We start from the raw sequence: 20,780 nt of genomic DNA on the forward strand, positions 1-20,780 counted from the left end.
GATTCCTTTCCAGTCCTCTTTGGCCAATAACAAAGTATTTTCACCTGGATACCAGAAGGTACAATTCATGAGAGCTGTTTGTGTTGTTCACCACTGAATCCTCAAAAGAGTGCCTAGCATGTAGTAGGTATGCAATAGTTGTTGAATCAACCGAGTGAAGGGGGTACTGAATTGCTGACCACAAATTATGCAGCAAATTATTAAGTGGGTTCTGTAAAAGTGAACTGTGCACAACTATAGCTTTATGTATTCCAGAAACAGGAGACATCAAACCAAAAAAACAGATGGAAGAATCCAAAGCAAGAGGAAAAAAGAATCAGTTTAAAAACTAGGGGGATGGGGCAGGGAAGAAACAGGATTCCCAGATATTTAACTATCCCCCACTCCCAAACAAATATTACCAAACACGTTCAAACTGAGAAAAAGCATTTTTAATAACACACACATACATTCATGGGACTTTAAACAAGATGTAGTAAAAAATCTTAAAAAAAAAAAAAGAAGGGAAGAGAAAAGAAATCTGCATTTACTTGTAAACTGCCTAAGAGCTGGTGGAGCAACTGGCTGACAGGACTGCCCAGGGAAAACAGATGCACAGATAACGAGGTGCACCAACACTGTAAACGAGTAAGAAATAACCACCACAGATCGTGCTCTACATGCCCAGCCACCGGTACCCTAATATTGCCTCCTTGGAGACAAACCAGGACAGTCTCTTCCCTAATTTTCCAACTCAGTCACTTGTTATTGGGTCACCTCTTAAATTTTTTATTTTTAAATTTAAAAATTACCCTTGGTTTAAAGACTCCACGCATTATTACTGGCTAGTCCCCACCAACTATACTTGTTTGGACAGAAATAAAAATGCAAATGCTCCTGACTGAGCCTGGATGACAATGCGCCATTTTCTCTCTTTTACATCTGGGGAGGTTCTGTGAAGTCAAAAGCAAGCTATTATTTGTACTTCAAAACAAAACCAAAATGCCAACCTTCCAAAAGGTGACAAAGGCACCATTGCCATCAAAAGACAGACAGGAAATGTACAAATGCTGTTAACTTTACTGCTAGATAGATGCATTTTGTGCATGGAGAGCCTCTTCACTTAACATGATATAACTAATAGAATTATATTTTCCGATAACAAGAAAAGCAGTTTAGAAAAGGCAAACAGTTACACACAAAAGCATAAACACTTACAAGTACCTTAATTTTCAGCTTGCAACAAGGGTAATAAGTTTGACATACATATCCAGAAAATTAGACAAGGTTATTTTTGGCACAGTAATATTGCCAAACACACCACCACTCAGTGCAAGCTTTGTTTGCCAAGTCCCAAAAGTGGCCTGACATTTTCTGTGCAATGAACATTTTCTCCCCCCACTACCATCCCATTCACTGGGCAACAACAGCAGGAGGGAGACAGAACTTGGGGACTCAAGAGGGAGAAGGGTAATACTTGATTTGGGAGAAAAGTCATGGGCTACTTGTGCTAAAAGAGAATCATCACAGAATTTGTATGAGAACCCAATGCAAATACTGACTGGAGTATGACCTGGAGACGGAGACATCTACCAGAGTCAAAAATACAAGGGCTCAAACTGATGTCTGGCCATTTTTAAAGGGACAGATGAAGTATTTTTCTCTAATGAAGAAAGACAATTAAAAATAGAGACTTTTCTTATTGGAACTGCTAAATAAAAATGTATCAAAGTGGTTTTAAATTTGATGAGCAGTTATCAGTTGAAACTGCAATACAAAAGGGTCACTTAAAAAAAAAACCTGAATAACCCACTTGTCCCCCCATCAATGTACACGATTAGAAAATATTTACACACTGTAATTACAAGCAAAATAAGCAGTATTTTATACTTTGAGATTTTGTACACTTTACACAATGCAAAATGAGAAAAATATGAACACTTATAAAATTACACACAAATAATGTATCTACAAAGTATTAAATTACAAAGAGTGAAAGCCCCCATTGTTGGGCAGATAGATGCCAGAGTTTCAAGCTTCTGTCAAATAGAACTCTTTGTATCTATCTCATTAACCATAAGTGGCATTTTCTAATAATACCCTTGAGAGGTAGTATCGAGATAATAATATTCTTACCAGTAAACTCAACACAGAATAAAACTTTTGTTGGTCTGACTCCTGGAGCCTCATTCAGTCGGGGTTCTAAGGAATTGGATTTACTTAGTCTTCCCTATAAAATCTCTAACTGCTCAATGCTTGACATGGGCTCAAAAGTTACTTATACTATTGTAAATGATAAGTTTAAGATAAAATGCTTTTTACTCCTAAGCCTCAATTTAGAGGTAGAAAACTATTTTTCAAAAATTATTTTCTCCCCTCTCAAACCATAAACCCCAAGTCCAATTCCCTTCCTCTCCATCATCTTTCCCCCCACAATTGGAGACATCAGAATGCTCAGGAAAGCAGTGTCATCCAAGTCAATATTGAAAGGAAAAAAAAGCTGACATTCTCATTCAAGAAACAACCCTCTCCACAAAGGGACACTCAGTCAACAAAAGAATTTTTCAGTTAGCTAGTAAGAGTCTATTACTACCAAAGGCTTCAAAGGGCCCTTGGGCTAATAAGACCAGCATGTGCACTTCTACTAACCCTTCACCATTTAAACCCAAGGATGGCTTTCCAGTGTTTAAGAATACTTAGAGCAGCTGTGGTTTTCAAGTGCAACAAATTTAAAATACAAGCACACACACACACACACACGCGTGTGCAATGTCCCAAAGAATAAACACCATCCAGGTCTCTGCCAAGCTTATATACTCATGAAAGTAAGGGTTTTGGAAACTTGTCCAGATCTTTAAGCTTTTATACTATAGACTTCTATAATATGGCTAACCAAGGGCCAGGATTCTAAGATTTAGCCAAATTCTAAGATTTTAACCAGTATTTAAAAATTATATATACACTTAAAAGGAACCCAAAACAAACTGCAATAAATGTTTTGGCATAAAAACAGAGACACTATTTTATAGCTTAACCTCTTCCCCTTAAGGGGGATCTGACAATATACCAAATTTCTGTTTCTTAACTGTTTATAAATGTATTTTAAAAACCTAACAGATTTCTAATCTTGAATAGTGAAGGAAAATGTATGGATTGAAACCTCCCTGTGGTTTATAGGAGTTACAGAAGAGATTTATTCTTTTTGTTATTAATCTCAGTTCTAAGTTTTCTTTTTGAGTCCTAAAATAACCAAGGGGAAGATTAAACCCAACTGGAACTTGGTCTTGATTTCCATGTCAAACTACTCAACTTGGTCCAAACCCTTTCCTACATACTTCCTGTGATTATCCAAGTGCCATAAATACAATCCAAAACAAAACAAAACAAAACAAAAGGATAACTGGCTTACAAATTAACAAGAGGAGTTAATAGGGGCAGGTTAGACATGCAACTATCAGCTGCTTCTACCCCTCCCCTCTTGTTATAGGACTCTGCTCTTTTTAAAATGTCAGTTGCCTTAAAATTAAGCAGATCGTGTTTCATATCTGCTTCAGAAATGGCAATTTCTTCATTACCAGCTTCATACTAGATATTCAAGTGGCACATTTGCAGCACATTTTCTTAGCATGGATTCCACTGGTTTGTAGCATTCTTTCTACTCCTCTAGAAAAAGGTCTTACTGAATTTCTCTTGGTTCATATTTTTGCTGCTTCAACTCCTGTTAAGAATCTGGTACCCAGAAGTCATGAAGCTGCCCCTAGAAAAGGGAATGGGGAAAAAAACAGGATAAAGGAAAGTCAGATTATGCATTAATCCTTATAAAACTACTAATCATCAAACAGGGTTTTGATAAAGGAAGTAATAAAATCTTTATATTGTACATTTCTCTGAAAATTTATGGTAATCAGAATCAGTTTTCACATTTTGTGGTCTAACAGTTATTAAAAAAAGCACAAAATAAGTCCAAGATGTTTTCCTCACCAATACACACAAGTAGAGGATCATATTTAAGAAGATTATGTAAAATGTTAAGCTGACTAGTAGAAAAGTTTTGGTATTACATTCATTTATTTTAATACCACATCAGCAAAGATGGCCAGGCTAAAACAAGATCTACTGAGATTAGAAACTGAAATAACAACAAAACATTAAGATGTCTCAAAGAGCAGGCATATCTTATGAGCGGCAATAACAGCAAGAGAGTCAAAATGCAGAAGAGTTGAGATTACTTTTCCTAATTAATCTTCAGTGTTCCTGTTGCTTTGACATAAACTATAAGCCACTTCTAAGTCCCTTCTACTGAAATTATGGTTCCTGGACCAGCAGCACTGCCATCAATCTGAGAACCTGTTAGAAATGCAGCATCTCTCAGGTCTCACTCCAGACCTACTGAATCAAAATCTGCATTTCAATAAATTGATGCCTATATGCACATTAAAATTTGAGAAGCATAATTTTAGACAATAACATATCAGTTAGTTTGTAAAAGGCAAATTTATAGTATGGCAAATGTAATACCAGGTGCTTAAACAATGCCCCTCTTAAGCAAAGTCCCCTTAGATATGATACCAAAAGCCTAACAAAAGGAAAAATAATAAATAAAACTGGACTTCATCACAGTTAAAACCTTTTGTTCTACAAATGATACCATCAAGGCAATGAAAAGACAACAGACAGAATTAGAGAGTTATTTGCAAATTATATACCTAACAAGGGACTTGTATTTGGAACAAATGGAGAATTTCTACAATTCAGTAATAAAAAGATAAAAAACCCAATTAAAAAATGGGCAAAGGATTTCAATAGACATTTCTCCAAAGAAGTTACATGAATGGACAGTAAGCATATGAAAAGATGCACATCATTAGTCATTAGGGAAATATGAATTAAAACCACAATGAGATTCTACTACCAACACCCTACTATGGCTATAATCAAAAACACAGATAATAACAAGTGTTAGCAAGAATGTGGAGAATTTAGAAACCTTATACATTCTGGTGGGAATGTAAAACAGTGCACACACTATGGAAAACAGTCTGGCAATTCCTCAAAACATTTAACATAGAATTACCACACGACTCAGCAATTCCATTCCCAGGTATACACCCAAAATATTTTAATTTGAAAACATATGTTCACACTAAAACCTGTGTAGTGTTGTTCATGGAAGTGTTATTTACAACAGCCAGGAAGTAGAAGCATACCTAAATGTCCCATCTAATAAGTGGATAAATAAGATATATTCATACAACGGAATATTATTTGGCAATAGAAATGACATACATGCTATAACATGGATTCACCTAACATTATGTGAAAGAAGCCAGTCATAAAAGACCACATAGTATATCATTTCACTTATATGAAATGTGAAGAATAGGCAAATCTATATAGACAAAAGAAGAGTGGTTACCTAAAGGCTTGGGGGGAGTTGGGAATAGAAATGCACATGGTTGGGGAATGGGCGGTGGCTGCTAATGGGTTCTGAGATTTCTTTCTGGAGTAACAAAAATGTTTTAAAGTACATTAAAATATTTGGTGGTGATGGTTACACAACTCAGTGCATACACTAAAAACCACTTTAAATGAGTGAAATATGATACGTGAATTTTATTTCAATAAAGCTGTTAAGAAAAATGCTCCCCATGAAAATATCAACCTCCATTTGATGCAATGTGACATTTTAAAATGGGCTCAACCATCTCTGGAAATAAATTAATAAATATAAAGCAAACAAATACTAAAAAACATACACAGATTATTATACTGGAGTTTTCAGTTTATCTTAAGATACCTAGAAGCAAGTGCTCTGTCATTTTTTTTTTTTTAAACAGTATAAAGAAATACCATTTAGCAAAACTACTAAGAATAAATAAAACTGTTTAATAAAATGACACCTGAGTAGGCCGACAGTTCTGGATTATTTCCTGCCATTTTCCATGTATCCTGGCAACCAGGTCTTTTACCTTAAAAATATCAAAAAGGGGAAAAGGGATCAGATCAAAACATCCTTAACTAAAATCAATTTAATGCTTGATATGAAAGATATGATAGTTGTGACAGGCCCATACCCAACAATTCAATTTAATTTTGTCAAGAAAGAGAAAATAAACTACTCATCTTCTGAAGGGGCTTTCAAATCATAGTGATTAATGTAAGACTTTTCTCAGTCACCATAATCTAAATTCCTGAACGCTTAGGACTCTATTTTCCCATCAGTTACTAAAGATCATCCAGAAAAAACATATTCCTTCCCTGCCTGCAAGACACTTATATTTTCAATTTGCTGGCTTTTGAACACCCACAGAGAGTAGCTGAATTGTGGGCTTTGTTATAGGGCCCAAGGCTTTGGCTGTCTTTGTCTTTCCAACTTCTATTTGAAAGACTCAAGGCCACAAAAATGGCTGTCATTTGTTCCTTTCCACATTATCAGAAGATCCAAGATTCACTGTACTGTCTCTCTAGGTTTCTGCAAGTACTATGAATCCTCTTTAAATACAAAGTATATTCCACGTTTGTAGGTTTAGTGAGTCTCTGCCTGAAACTCAAGCTTCCCTACAACTCTAAGAGATTCTCAATTAGTTCTTAAACATAACTGCTTCAGAAAAATGTTTTAAACAAGTCAAGAATTTTATAGCTGCTTTAAGTTTATAAAGTAAATTAAAAGGTCTACTTTTTTCTCCAGAGTTCAGCAGATTTGGTTTCTCCTAAATAATCACCACCTTTTCTATTACAGGTTGTGAAGAGGTAACTCCTCAGCAGACCATCCCCCGACACAATTTCCATAGACCCCTGTGTCTCTCTCCACTCTAAGTAAGAGAAGCAAGCCCTGGCAGCAATCTATGCAGGCCCTTGGCTTTAAGAAACAAAAACCTTGGGTGGTCCCCTTTTAGCACATCTGTCAGCAGTAGCCACTACCACTAAGTTCTATGGGCCAGTAACTCTAGTCAATGTTCAAAAGAATGTGCTTCTTTGAAACTATGGTTTCCCCTCTAAGTCAAAGAGCTATCCCCTACATATTTCTGAAAATCTGCAATCCGATACAACTTCATTAGTTGCTCACCTCTGTATTTAACTTAAATCTACTAAAATAAATACACATACTGAATCCAAATGGGCATTGTTGAAATGACTAACCTTTACAGCTAATTAATGTAAGATATAAAGTTACGAAGCTGAAACTTCACATTTACTGATTTATCCAAACACAATGGCAAAAAAGAATCAGCTTTACATTACAAATGCTAAAAGATGGTTTGGAATTAAAAAATCCTTAAAAGAAAAAAGTTTTTTAAAAAAGCGTTTAATGTTTTAGGAAAAACTTAAATTATTTTATTAATAACTCAAGTTGTTTTCCTAACTCCATACTCATTGTCAGCTTTTCTACTGTCTACTGTCTTGGAATATACTAAACTTTTAAGAAAAAAGCTTAGCAAGCTTACTGCTGAATCATTTCCATCCTAGAGCTCAGACTGGATGATGTAGAACTCAGAAACCTGAAGAATCCTTCTTAAACACATTCTCTAATGGGACATTCAAAGAATAACAGCTAACCTATTTCTTCTCTCTGAACAAAACAAGTTTTCAACTATCACAAAATTGCTTTTAATCCCTGAAACTAACTTAGGCATAAAAGTCTTAATTTGTAATCAGAAAAGAAACTAATTCTCTCTCTCTCTTTTTTAAGATTTTATTTGTCAGAGAGAGAGCATAAGCAGGGGGAGTGGCATGCTCCCCGCTGAGCAAGGAGCCCAATGCGGGATTCGATCATGGGACCCTGAGATCATGACCTGAACCAAAGGCAGATGCTTAACCAACTAAGCTACCCAGGCGTTCCAATAAGTTTTATTAGTACTGGAAGAACTTTCTCTTCAGGTGTCAGAAGTCTTAGAATAGAGAGCACAGTAAAATGAAAAATATATTTGTCTTGAGATTTTTCCCTTTCACTTTTTTAAAAAAAGTAATCTCTTTGCCCAATGTGGGGCTCAAACTCACAACCCCAGATGAAGAGTTACATGTTCTACTGACTGAGCCAGCTAGGTGCCTCTCCTTTCACTTTTAATTTAGCTAGAAGTATTTAGTAGAAACTGATTTCTGTTATTAAAGGAGAAAGTCATATTTCTCACCTTATATGTTTTTTTTTTTAAGATTTTATTTATTTGAGAGAGTGAGAGCCAGAGAGCACAAGAAGGTTGAGAGAGCATGAGCAGGGTGAAGGGCAGAGGGAAAGGAGCCCCCCCTTCTCCCCACCCCCACCATGTGGGGCTCAATCCCAGGACTCCAGCATCATGACCTGAGCTGAAGGCAGACACTTAACTGACTGAGACACCCAGGTAACCCCCCCTTTTTAAAGAGAGGCTTATTCACTTCTCTTCCTCTAATATTAATGTAATCAAAGCTAGACAACAACAGAAAACCCTAACAATTCTTATGAAAAACAAACACTTACCTTAGTTCTATAAAACAGTCTTGCATCTTCCCTAATATCACACTTAACATGCTTTTCCAAAGCCCCACAGAGGTGCACGAAGTGTTTCTGTGCAAAACAAACATGAGGGATGAAAACAACTCTGAAGCATTGCAAATTAACAAAGAGATGATGCTTAGAACTAACAATCATTTAAAAAAATCTCATTCTCCAATTACCGATTTCTGATGTTAACCATAACATAATAGCAGTCATACCACTGAAAACAGTAACTGCCACGACAGTAAGACTGTTAAGGTTTACTGCTAACATAAAAATATACACAAAAATGAAAGTTGTTTTGCTGTATATTAAGCTACATTAATGAAAATTAATGCTAGAGTTCTGTGATGTAATGCTCAGAAATTTAAAGAGTCCCTCTTTTTTAACATATTCTCTAATGGAATATTCAAATAACAGCCAACTTACTTTTTCTCTATGAACAAAAGAAGGTTTAAAAGTAGTGTCTTGACAAATTAAGTGTCTTAAGTTTTAGAAGTGTATAGTCCAAAACAGTCACTGGTATACATACAGGTAAGGTTGAATATATAAGGTGAGAATGTAAATGGACACTCTTTGGAAGGGAAATGTGATAACCATTATTTTACAATAATTAAAATTTGAAAAATTTACAAGCTTTGATTTAGCAATTCTAATTCTAGTAATTTATCCTAAAGAAATGCTTGTATAGGTTGGTAGACATACACAAATAAGCATGTTCATGTTAGTACTGTGTGTAATCACAAGGAGAATACAATGCTCATCAACAAAGATTTTGAAATACTATAGTTATTAGATATAAGTGCTAATATCTTAAGGCAAAAAAAAGATGAGTTGCAAATAATATGAATAGTATGACTCCATTTTTGTTAAAGTAATTAAGTTAGTATATGCACAGATTATGGAGAAATTTATAGGAGGGCACTGGATAATAGGAGTCTTTCACTTTCTACCTTATATAGTTTTATAATAATTGAATTGTTAAACAATACTCATTGCTTTTAATCAGAAAAAATTATTTAAAAAAATGTGAGGACCATATAAGAACAATACAGATAGATGACTACATTAGATTCCAATCAGGAGAGCAAACAGTTTTAGGGGCAGGCAGGTGGCCGGCTCAGTCAGGGGAGCATGTGACTCTTGATCTCGAGCCCCATTTTGGGGGTATAGAGATTAGTTAAATAAATAAACTTAAAAAAAAAAAGAGAGCAAACATAGTGCTATGTACAAGAGTGTTTATAAAAATACATGAACCACCACACAGAGAAGGAAAGCATCAACAAAATGAAAAGGCAACCTACTGAATGGGAGAAGATATTTGCAAATGATATATCCAATTAACGTTGATATCCGATTTGGTTAATATCCAAAATATATAAAGAACTCAACACCACACACACACACACATCCAATTAAAAAATGGGCAGAAGACTTAGACAGTTTTCTACAGAAGACCTACAGATGGCAAATAGATATATGAAAAGATGCTCAATATCATTAATCATCAAGGAAATACAAATCAAAATCACAATGAGGTATCACCTTACACGTATCAGAATGGCTAGAATCAAAAGACAAGAAATAACAAGTGTTGGCGAGGATGTGGAGAAAAAGGAACCCTCATGTACTGTTGGTGGGAATGTGAATTGGTGTGGTCACTGTGGAAAGCGATACGGAGGTTCTTCAAAAAATTAAATAGAAATACCAAATGACTTAAGTCATTCCATTACTGGGTATTTACCCAAAGAAAACAAAAACATTAATTTGAGAAAATATATGCATCCCTATGTTTACTGCAGCAGTATTTACAAGCCAAGAATGGAAGCAACCCAAGTGTCCAGTGACAGATGAATGGATTAAGAGGATGTGGTGTGTGTGTGTGTGTGTGTGTGTGTGTGTGTGTGTGTGTGTGTGTGTGTGTGTGTAATGTGCTACACACACACACACTAGAATACTACCCAGGCATAAAAAGAATGAGATCTTGCCATGTGAGAAAATGGATGAACCTACAGAGTATGATGCTAAGTGAAATAAGTCAGACAGAAGATAAATACTACATGATTTCACTGATATGTGAAACCTAAAAAACAAATGAATAAACAAACAAAAAGCAGAAACAGACCTATAAATACAGAGAACAAACTGATGGTTGCCAGAAGGTAGGGGGTGGTAGGGGATGGGCAAAATGGCTGAAGGGGAGTAGGAGATACAAATTTCCAGATATGGAATGAGTAAGTCATGGGTATAAAGGGTACAGCATAGGGAATATAGTCAACGGTGTTGTAATAGCATTGTATGGTGACAGACGGTAGCTACATTTGTGGTGAGCACAGCATAACATATAAACCTGTTGAATTACTATGTTGTACACCTGACATTAATGTAACATTATGTGTCTAAAAAACAAAAACCAAAAAACAAACCCAAAACAAACAACAGAACCAAGAAAACCCCACATGAACCCCCAGTGTTGTGTCCTTTTCACAATGACTAAGGAAATAATACTAAGTTTTAAAACAGGTTGGAATACCTACAGTGTGAAACATGATGACTTTAAACAAGAACTTTCCCCAGAAGTATGGATTATGATAGTATGGAAAGGACAGAATAATTCAAAATGAGTATCTTAACATGGGGAGATAGTTAAGAAATGCATATGTAAAGTAGCCTGACTTACCATCAATTTAATTTTGAAGGCAAATATTAGTTCTAAAGGGAAAAAAAGTGAGTGGGAGAAAAGACAGGAAAAAACCAGCTAATAGCTGGCCCATGTGGTGACCTTGGTATCTTATTAATGTATTATATTGTTGTCAAGTTATGATGGTTAAATTACACTCCAATAAACAGAACTAACATGTGCAAACAAGTAATTCTTGCCAATGATATGGTTGCAAAGTTACTATTACTTTCCTCTTTCCAGTGTACACTGGGATTTCTACAGCAAACCCAAAGTTAACTTTTATGAAGTTTTCTTCTAAATAAAGAACATTCATTCATTCCATCAATAGTGACACTTATTAAAAACAAAAAACACTAAATCTACCTACCCGTTGTCCAGAAGAAAAAGAATGAGAACAACTAACTTCACCAACTAAATGAAGAAGAATGTAGGTCAGGTAATATGCCTGTTAGAGAAATAAATAAAACAAACACCCATGAATTAGCTAGCATAGTATCATTCCAGCTTACATTATTAGGAGAGTTGCCCAGGAAGGACTAAAGAATTTGCTAATAAAGTTAACTGAGCTGGTAAGTAGGAAAATCCAAGCATTTAATCTAGGCTTCCTGACTTCTAACTCAAGTGCATTCCTTTTACTATCTCACAAGTGCCCTAGTAAAGGAGTATAAAAAATACTCCCAGTATTAAATTACCAACAACCATCCTTTTACCTCGGTTCTCAACTCTCAAGGTTACTTAAAAATTTCACGACAGCAGTAAGTAAAAAATATCATTCACTTTGTAATTGTGTTTGCTAGAATGTATCTAAGTCTCTAAATCCAGAAATGCCTATGCTATCAGCCTGCTGTTAGGAAACTGGCATCAGTTATACTCATATGTACTCTTCTGAGATGATCTACCCCGGATACCTGCTTTTCGAGTTCCAAATGAAGACTATCATCAATAGTGCCATTTGGCTGTTCAGCCCTTTTCTTCAAGACCATTTTCTTCAACAAATCAGAAGGCTTCATTTGCACAAGATAGCGATGTAGGACTGATATCTATCAACAGAAAGAGGAGAAACTGAACAATATTAAGCAATACAGTTGTTCTTAGTCTACTTTTTTTCAGTGGTCCTCTGTTCATTTTGCCTTCTCTAATTTTGCCCCTTTAGCTTTCTTTATAGTCCAGTGATATCCAATTCTCCTTTATTTAAAAGTCCTCATTTGCTTAAAACAGACTTTAAATTAAAAGGTTCAATACTTATAATTGAGGATAAAAGCTTGAGGAGGAGACCAAATGGCATTACAATAGCCATTTGAGGCCAAACAGAACGCTTTCTCTGTGAAATTATTTGAAAGTCAGCAAAGCTGAATCTCCCTATGAGTAGAAGTCACTGAATTCTAAAAAGAATTCTCTTTTGATGAAAGTAAGTTATCACTGAAAGGACTGACAGTCCCCATATCCGGAATCAAATCTACCTGAGCTCTTTCTAATGAAGAAATCAGCTGTCCCTTTCAATCTCTGTCTCACAGCACCATGTGCATACCTCTATCATTGTTCTTACTACACTGTACTACAAGGGTTTATTTTGTTTCAACCTAGATTATGTTTTCAAGAGCAGAGTCTCTAATTCATTTTTTTATCCCTAGGACCTAGTAGAGAATAAATCATCTTGTATTGAATTGCAGTTCACAGAAGAACATATCTAGACCAGGTTAGATGTTGAGTTTTAAAATTCCAACTATGTGTAGCCCATGTAGCTCCCTTAGTGTTATTAATGTTTGTAGAAAGCTTTCAGTACCTTTCAGTGGAGCTTCCGCTGGACATATTTAAACCCACTCATCTATACATGATATATTTACTACTAAACAATTACTAGAGGACAACCCATGTTTGAGCTCTACAATTTAAGGACAATATAATATTAAAACAGGTACAAGATGCAATTAATGTACAATAGTTCTGCAAGTTCTAATCTTGTGATAAAATTGCTAACCTTGATAATCATATAGTCATATTTATATAGCACATTTTGATTTTCCCAGTATTTATACATTAATTCATCTAATTATCCACAACCAACCTATATGTTACTGAATATGATATCATGTCAGTGTAATGGATCTCATTAGTTAAGTACCATTCTAAAGATTATATGAATAGTATTATGCTTGAGAGTTGAGATCTAACCCCAGAACTTCTGACTTAAGAACCATCAATTTTCCTTACACTTCACTACCTTTCCCATTTATGAAAAGAAAACAAAAATATTATTTATACCTGTAGATTACTGGCATTAGGGATATCTTCACGTTTCTCATCCAAAAGCTTTGAAATAATCACTAGGCTGAGGCACTGTCTTAGTTGCCTGGAATTAGAATTTAAAAGTATTTAGAATGCATTTTAATCAATATTGTTTGAGAAGCAAATGAATAAGCCCAAAGTTCTTCTAATTGGAAACAGTGGAAACATAGCTAGTATTTCAAGAGAAGACAGTATAAGAACATATAAACTTTAATAGAACAGTAAAATTTTCATGTAAAGTATTTGTGTATAAAGTTAGAATTGCCTGCAAATCATTAAGAGTCTTTATCTTTGGCCCTGCTGGTATACTGATAGAAAATTTATTTTATTGCTCATATTTATATTTACTAAAGTAAAAAAAAGCTAATTCATTCATTTTCATGATATGTGTCATCTGTATTAAGTTGTAAGATAAGCTAAAATTAAAAAATCAAGAATATCACAAAATGATCTGAGTTAAGTATTAGAATCAAGCTCTCAATGCTTTTTCCCACAGCTGACTATGAAATAAAAGACTGATCTAACATTCAAGGAATGATGAAAGGAAATAAAGGACCCAAAAGTATTTCATTAATGTAAATATAAATTTTTCTTAATGTTTAATTCTCAATTTTCAATACCTTCCACGTGATGTCCAGTTAGGAACCAGCTGTACCAACCACAGAAGGTTGTGTGGATGATTAGACAGTTCATTTATGGCCAGACAGAGTTCAGGCACCTGAAAACAAAGAATGAGCAAGATTTTTCAATAGGTCAGTGAAACCAAATCATCCACATCTTCTTCATCCACACCTTCTTGCCCTATGTGAGCATTATGACAAAAAGAGCACTCATTTAAAAAAAAAAAAAAAAAGAGCACTCATTTTTAGAAACAGCATGGAGCCTAGAACCTGCTAAAACATACAAAGTACATAGATTCAGTTTTATCTTAAACTTTGGAACGTATTGAACAAATATATTTATCAGAATTTCACTTGGCTTTAGTGTTTTTTTCTATGTCATACCTATACCTATATTCTAAACAGTACTCCCTAGAAGAATACAAATCTAAATCTAAAGAGATCTAATTTAATTTGAGTGTGTGTGTGTGTGTGTGTGTGTGTGTGCAAGCAGGGGGGAGGGGCAGAGGGAGAGAGAATCCTCAAGCAGACTCCCTGATGAGTGTGGAGCCCGACTGGAGGCTCCAACCCAGGACCCTGAGATTATAACCTGAGCCGAAATCAAGAGTTGGACGCTTAACTGACTGAGCCACCCAGGTACCCCTAAATGAGCTAAATACAAATACCAGCTTCTAAAGGTGTATAATGAGAGCTGCAGAAGATCATAGATGTTCCTGACCTGGGATTTCTTGCATTTTAGGGATCCTCAACTATTTCAGTATTTAAGGTCTAACACAATTGCTTCAAAATAATCTCTGAGTAGGGGAAGAAAGTGGGATGAGGTAACATATGAGACAAGGTTGATTATGTCTTGTTAATTGTTGAAGCTGGGTGATTAAGTACTTATGGGTTCATCATACCTGTCTTTCTACTTTTGCACGTGTTTGAAATTTTACATCAAAAAAGGTTAAAAAATGTAATTCTTAAAAACCTAACAAAAATTATCCATGTTTACTCTTCATATGGCTATAAACGTTCAACTCTTAATTTTTGTTGTATGTGTGACTTTGCTTCATCATTTCATGTAGGTCTCTCCTCAAAGGTCACTTCAGAAGGGCATTGCCTGACTGCTTTATCTGAAACAGCAGAAGATTCCTGTCTTGCTATTCTTTATACCCATGTCCTGCTTTATTTTAATTTGTAGCCCTTATTACAACTTGACATAATATAATATACATTTATTATTTAACCCTCTAACTAGCATAAAACTGCCATAAAGGCAATGGATTTATCTTTTCCAGTGCTGTATCTCCAGCACTTCCATTAATGCTTGACCCCCAATAAATCCCCAATAAACATTTTTTTTTTTTTGGAATGAATAGCTGCAGTTTTAGAGAAGATTCAGTTATCATAAATTTAATACAGTTCCAACAAAGACAGTCGCTTCCTGTTTATTTTTCATCTGCCAGAGATCTTAACTGAGCTTAGAAACTATTAATTCCATATGCACTATGAAAGTCAATTTGTGATGGTATACAAAAAAACAATACTAAAACCAATACAAAAGCTTTAAGTATGGTTACCTTTGTGTTCCAATCTCTAATGTTTTTCATCAGATTTATCAGGAGGCTTTGAAAGTCCACTAGAGGAATCTGTTTCAGCTGTTTCTCCAAACTCATTTTAAACAACATTAAAATCAGCAACATTATTTCACGATCCTGGTAACCTTCTGGATGTATAGATGTACACAAGCCTAGAAACTGTGACAGAAGTACAGAGACAAAACAACTTAAGGAGATATAGTTTACTTGGAGAGTTTAAATTATAAAAACTTTCTGACAAAAAAATGCAAAAGAGAACTTATAGAAAACAAAACATCAGATGTCTAGAAAAAAGGCAAGAAATACTCATGTTAATAGCAATGTAATAGCTGAATTAGGTGACACGGTAAGTATTTTCTTCTCCAATTTCCATTTTTGAGATTTTTTTAATGGTTCAGTATCACTGACTTGATTCAGCCACTAAAAGGTTTTAACACTGTTATGAATTCTTAATCACTAAGTAATAACTTTTTTCTCTTCATACGTCCTAATTCTAAAAAAATTATTGGTTCTAAAAATACTGGTTTCTAAAAGCTTCTTGGTAAAGGTATCCTAGAACTATATTAATTCTATAAATCTAAAGTTCCCTTTTACTCCTAATATTAAAACAAAAAATAAAAACAGCGCTGTTTAATACAAAGAACACTGCCAACAAATTTCAAAGACTGGAAATCACCTGGTAAAACACTAGTGATTTTATTTTAAAACCACTAACCACAAAACTAAATGGTTCCAGTACTGTGCTAAAGACATAAAAGAGTTTTTCCCTACCTTAACCACATTTAAAATGTTGGTTTCAGGAAGAGTTGAAAAAATTGGCTTACAAGATGAATCTTCACTTCTTTCCCCCCCCAATGTCATCTGTGTTTCAGAACTATTGAAAAGTGAATAAAGCAATGTGAAATTAGGCACAAAATAATTATTTTAAGATTGAACAACAAAAAAGTTTTGTTGAGGCATAATTTACATATAATAAAAGGAATATACCCATTTTATGTTTTGATAAATATATATAGTAGTGTAGCCACGAACAGAATAAAGAAGTAGTAGAACATTTCCATTACCCACAAAAGTCCCTTCATGCCAGATCCAAGTCACTTTGCTATCTCCCACTCCAGGTGAACACTAATCTGATACCTACCTCTATGCATTAGTTTTCCACTGAATAGCTACTTTTTATAACGCACTATCCTCATTGTTCTTGGTGTCAGAGAACTATGTAGAAGGTGGCTCTGACTACAAGAGAACTCATAATAAAGGTCTCATGAATAGACAGCAATATAAATAAACAATTCTAAGCACCGCAGTTTTGGTTGAGGTAATCAGTGAAGGTTTGTAGAGGAGGAGACACATGAATTTGGCCTTCAAAACGTACTTTCTTATTTAATTTTTTGAATAGTAATACCTTCATATGGTTAAAAAACCCAAAAGGTATCAAGGCACAGTACTGCTGTGAAGAACTGTCCTCAGTCTAGGCCTTTTGCCATCCATTTCCCCTCCAATCACTACTCGTTTTAGTCCTTCCTTCCACAGGCATTTTATATATATACAAATACATATGTATTTATTTATTTGCCCCCCTTAATGTAAATGGCAGCACACTATATACTGTTATGTACCTCTTTTTCACTTAATATATCTTATACTTCCATACCTATATATGAAAAGCTTTCTTAGCTTTTAAAGTCTCTGCTTAGTAGCCCTATGTGCCTTCCTAGCTATAAACCTCAGGCAAACTACTTAACCTTTCTGTGCCTGACTCACCTGTAAAATGGAATGAGAATACTATCTAATAGTTGTAGTGACCATTAAATGAAGTGCTGTATGTTAAGCCCTTAGAACTGTGCCTAGCATATAGTAAGCAGCATGTAATTATTAGTAGTTGTGATGATGATTATTAACGTACCATGATTTAGTAATCTGTTCCATACAGATAAGACTGTCTTGATCTTATATTTTTTTTTAAAGATTTTATTCATTAGAGAGAGCAAGAGTGAGAGAGAGCATAAGTGGGGGTGGGGGGTAGAGGGAAAAGCAGATTCCCTGCTGAGCAGGGAGCCCCATGTGGGGTTCGATCCCAGGACCCCAAGATCATGACCTGAGCTGAAGGTGGATGCTTAACAGACTGAGCCACCCAAGCCCCGTCTTGCTCTTAGAAACAGCGCTTCAACGAGAGAGACAGGTAATATTTTAGTGAGCTGACACTGAGGATGGAGGTGAGGGATCAGTATGAGGAAGAGCCAGTGCAATGATGACTAATATGGAGGAACAGCAAGTAGATCAATTTGGTTAAAACAAAAGAGACAGCAAAACAGAAAATAGGTCAAATTGTAGAGTCTTCAATACAAGGTGTAAATAGGCTTGAGAACAGAGGAGAAAGAAGTTCAAGGCTCTGTTTCATAAAAGGAATCCTCCAACAGTGAAAGGAATAAATACCTTGGAGGTAGAAAGCCCCTGGGGAAAAGGAGATTTTTTTTTTTTTGCCAGGGTAGGTATGAAAAGAGGAACTGAATTAGACGAACACTGGTAACAAAAAAGGAAAGAACAGCTATGACATGAGCAGAGGAACTAGAACACAGGGATGTGAGAATTGATGGAATGCAGAAAAGAGGTTAGTTGTGATTCAGATTTTAAGTCTGTATATCTAACAGAACAATGGTCAAGAAAAGAACTGTTCGACTACCCTTTAGTATCCTACTCTCCCTATCTGAATATTTAAGAGCCTTCAAACATTTCATACACACCAACAAAAATGGTTAAGTTGCACATGAGTCTCAGTGAGAAGAGTGAGTTGTGGTCATATCTCAATAGGATTCAGTCTTGTACTCATGTTGCTTAAACAGGCATCTCATCATGGCTCACTCATTCCTTCACCAGCTCCTTCCTGCTCTGTGCTCGTCGATGCCTACCACTACACAGCAACAGTGACTACAGCCACCACCTCCCTGCTGTAGTCACCAAGCCTAACTGATGCCAACTCTTCAACTGGTAAGTAACCAATAAAAAAAACTACTTTGCTGAATATTATCTGCATGTATTATGCCTTAATGCATTCATTATATATCTTTATTTCACTATTTCCACCAGTACCGGCTTGCAACAGTGAAGAAAAATTCAAATCTGTTGCATACAACATACGTGACCACATGTTACTGAATTCATGAAATGTTAAATAATAAAATAACTGGTGTTTTAACGTTTTAAATATAGGTGGTTTGAGTATTTTAACAATGTTTGGGGGAAATGGTTGGGTTTTTTGGATGGGCTGGGAAAGCATTATTTTCCCTATTTAAAGTGATAGAACATAGTCTTTATCTGAAAATTTGCTATCCAACATATTTTTTAGATACAGATTATATCTGAGCAACAAGGGATCCTGTATGGAGTGGAAAGAGAACTAGAGAGGTAAGAGTTTGGCTTTGGATATAGCAATAACAAGAATTTACCTTTTTTCTCAGAAGTGAAGATGAGTATATTCTCATATTTAAGAACCAGTTTTATTTCTGTGATCAGTTTATTCCTTTGTCCATTTTTCTAATAGGTTATTATCTTTTTATTAATTTGAAACTAAATCTTTACCTGTAACCACAGTTGTTTCATTCATACATACATGCATGAATATGAAAAATTCATATAAATATATATCTCCCTCCCATTCCCTTTTGAAGCTTTTTTGACTTTGTGTATAGTGATTACTGTCCCACGGCAAAGTGTTTTTAATGTGGTCAAATAAATTAATTTTCCTTTATATGGCTTTTGAGTGTTAGTTCATACACAAAACCATTTTCCCCTTTTCTAGGATTATAAAAACCTGCTGGTTTCTTCTATTTTATGGTTTTATTGTATACATTTAAATCTTTGCTCTATCAGTTTGAGGTATGGATACAAAATTTTTTTTCATATGGCTATCCAGTTTTCCAGATAGTGGGTAATACCAGATACTTAATAGCCTACTCTTTCATTTATGGAAATAGCTTCTTTAGCGTTTACTAAGTATCTATATGTATTTGGTTCGATTTTGGACTTCTTTTGTTCCACTGACAGAACTTTGCATGTTGCACTTGTCCCATACAATTATCTGCTAAGGCCAGTCCTGCCTCCTAACTCTTCTTTCTCAAAACTTTTCTAGATACTATTTTTTTCCACATGACTTTGTAGAATCACTTGTATAGTATCAACTCTCCCTTTCCCCACAAAATATCCCATTGGCATTTCTTATTCAAATGTCATTATGTTTATGGTTTAATTTCAGGAGCTCTAATCTATTTATATTATAATGTTGAATTTTCCCATCTGAAAGCATGGTATGCTCTTCCATTTATTTGGGTCTTCTATTTTGTCTCTATACACATACACACACACACACACACACACACACACACACACACACACACACTCTCTCTCTCTCTCTCTCTCTCTCTCTCTCTCTCTCTTCAAGTTTATTCCTAGGTATTTCCTATAATTTTCTTGCTGCTGTAAATGAAGTCTTTTCTTCTAGTTTATCTTTTTTTTAAGATTTTATTTAAAAAATTTTTTTTAAAGATTTTATTGATAGAGAGAGACAGGTGGAGAGGGAACACAAGCAGGGTGAGAGGGAGAGGGAGAAGCAGGCTTCCCGCTGAGCAGGGAGCCCGACGCGGGGCTCGAACCCAGGACCCTGGGATCACAACCTGAGCCGAAGGCAGACACCTAATGACTGAGCCACCCAGGAGCCCCTTTTTAAAAAATTTTTAATGTAATCTCTACCCCCAAGGTGGGGCTCGAATTCAAGACTCTGAGATCAAGAAGCACATGCTCTATCAACTGAGCCAGCCAGGCACCCGCCAGCTTATCTTTTAAACTAGCTACAGCTCATATACCCAAAGGTTACTAATTTCTCTTTTTAAACTTTGTACCCTGGAATCCATACCAACTTCTCTCTTTTTTTAAAAATTTATTTGATTTATTTGAGAGAGAGAGAGAGAGAGACAGCGAGCAAGCAGGTGAGTGGGAGGAGGGTCAGAGGGAGGAGAGAGAGAGAGAGAATCTTAAGCAGACTCCCTGCTGAGTGCAGAGCATGATGTGGAACTTGATCTCAGCACCCTGAGATCATGGCCTGAGGCAAAACCAAGAGTTGGCCACCCAACCAACTGAGTCACCCAGGTGCCCCACCCCCCCTTTTA

The 20,780-nt window shown here is 35.5% G+C and overlaps 1 protein-coding gene across 4 annotated transcripts in view; it reads right to left on the reverse strand.

Annotated features, from left to right (window-relative positions):
- SLF2 (SMC5/6 complex localization factor 2) overlaps positions 1–20,780 on the reverse strand; it is a 47,776-nt gene that overhangs the window by 2,616 nt on the left and 24,380 nt on the right. For 3 of the 4 annotated variants that reach the window (XM_028098552.2, XM_028098553.2, XM_028098550.2), the window contains 9 exons: positions 16,390–16,492; positions 15,601–15,777; positions 14,039–14,136; positions 13,395–13,482; positions 12,041–12,172; positions 11,500–11,577; positions 8,432–8,518; positions 5,880–5,948; positions 410–3,736 (listed from right to left, as the gene is read on the reverse strand). In XM_028098552.2, coding sequence (XP_027954353.2) covers positions 3,701–3,736; positions 5,880–5,948; positions 8,432–8,518; positions 11,500–11,577; positions 12,041–12,172; positions 13,395–13,482; positions 14,039–14,136; positions 15,601–15,777; positions 16,390–16,492 — 868 coding nt within the window. In that variant the 3' untranslated portion in view covers positions 410–3,700. Of the gene's footprint in view, positions 1–409; positions 3,737–5,879; positions 5,949–8,431; positions 8,519–11,499; positions 11,578–12,040; positions 12,173–13,394; positions 13,483–14,038; positions 14,137–15,600; positions 15,778–16,389; positions 16,493–20,780 lie in introns of those variants that run through there. The other variant, XM_028098551.2, reaches the window with a different exon arrangement.

This window comes from Eumetopias jubatus, unplaced genomic scaffold (genome assembly GCF_037043125.1).
Source record: "Eumetopias jubatus isolate StellerSeaLion01/CBP00866 unplaced genomic scaffold, mEumJub1_p1.0 scaffold_17, whole genome shotgun sequence".
Classification (NCBI taxonomy): Eukaryota; Metazoa; Chordata; class Mammalia; order Carnivora; family Otariidae; genus Eumetopias; species Eumetopias jubatus.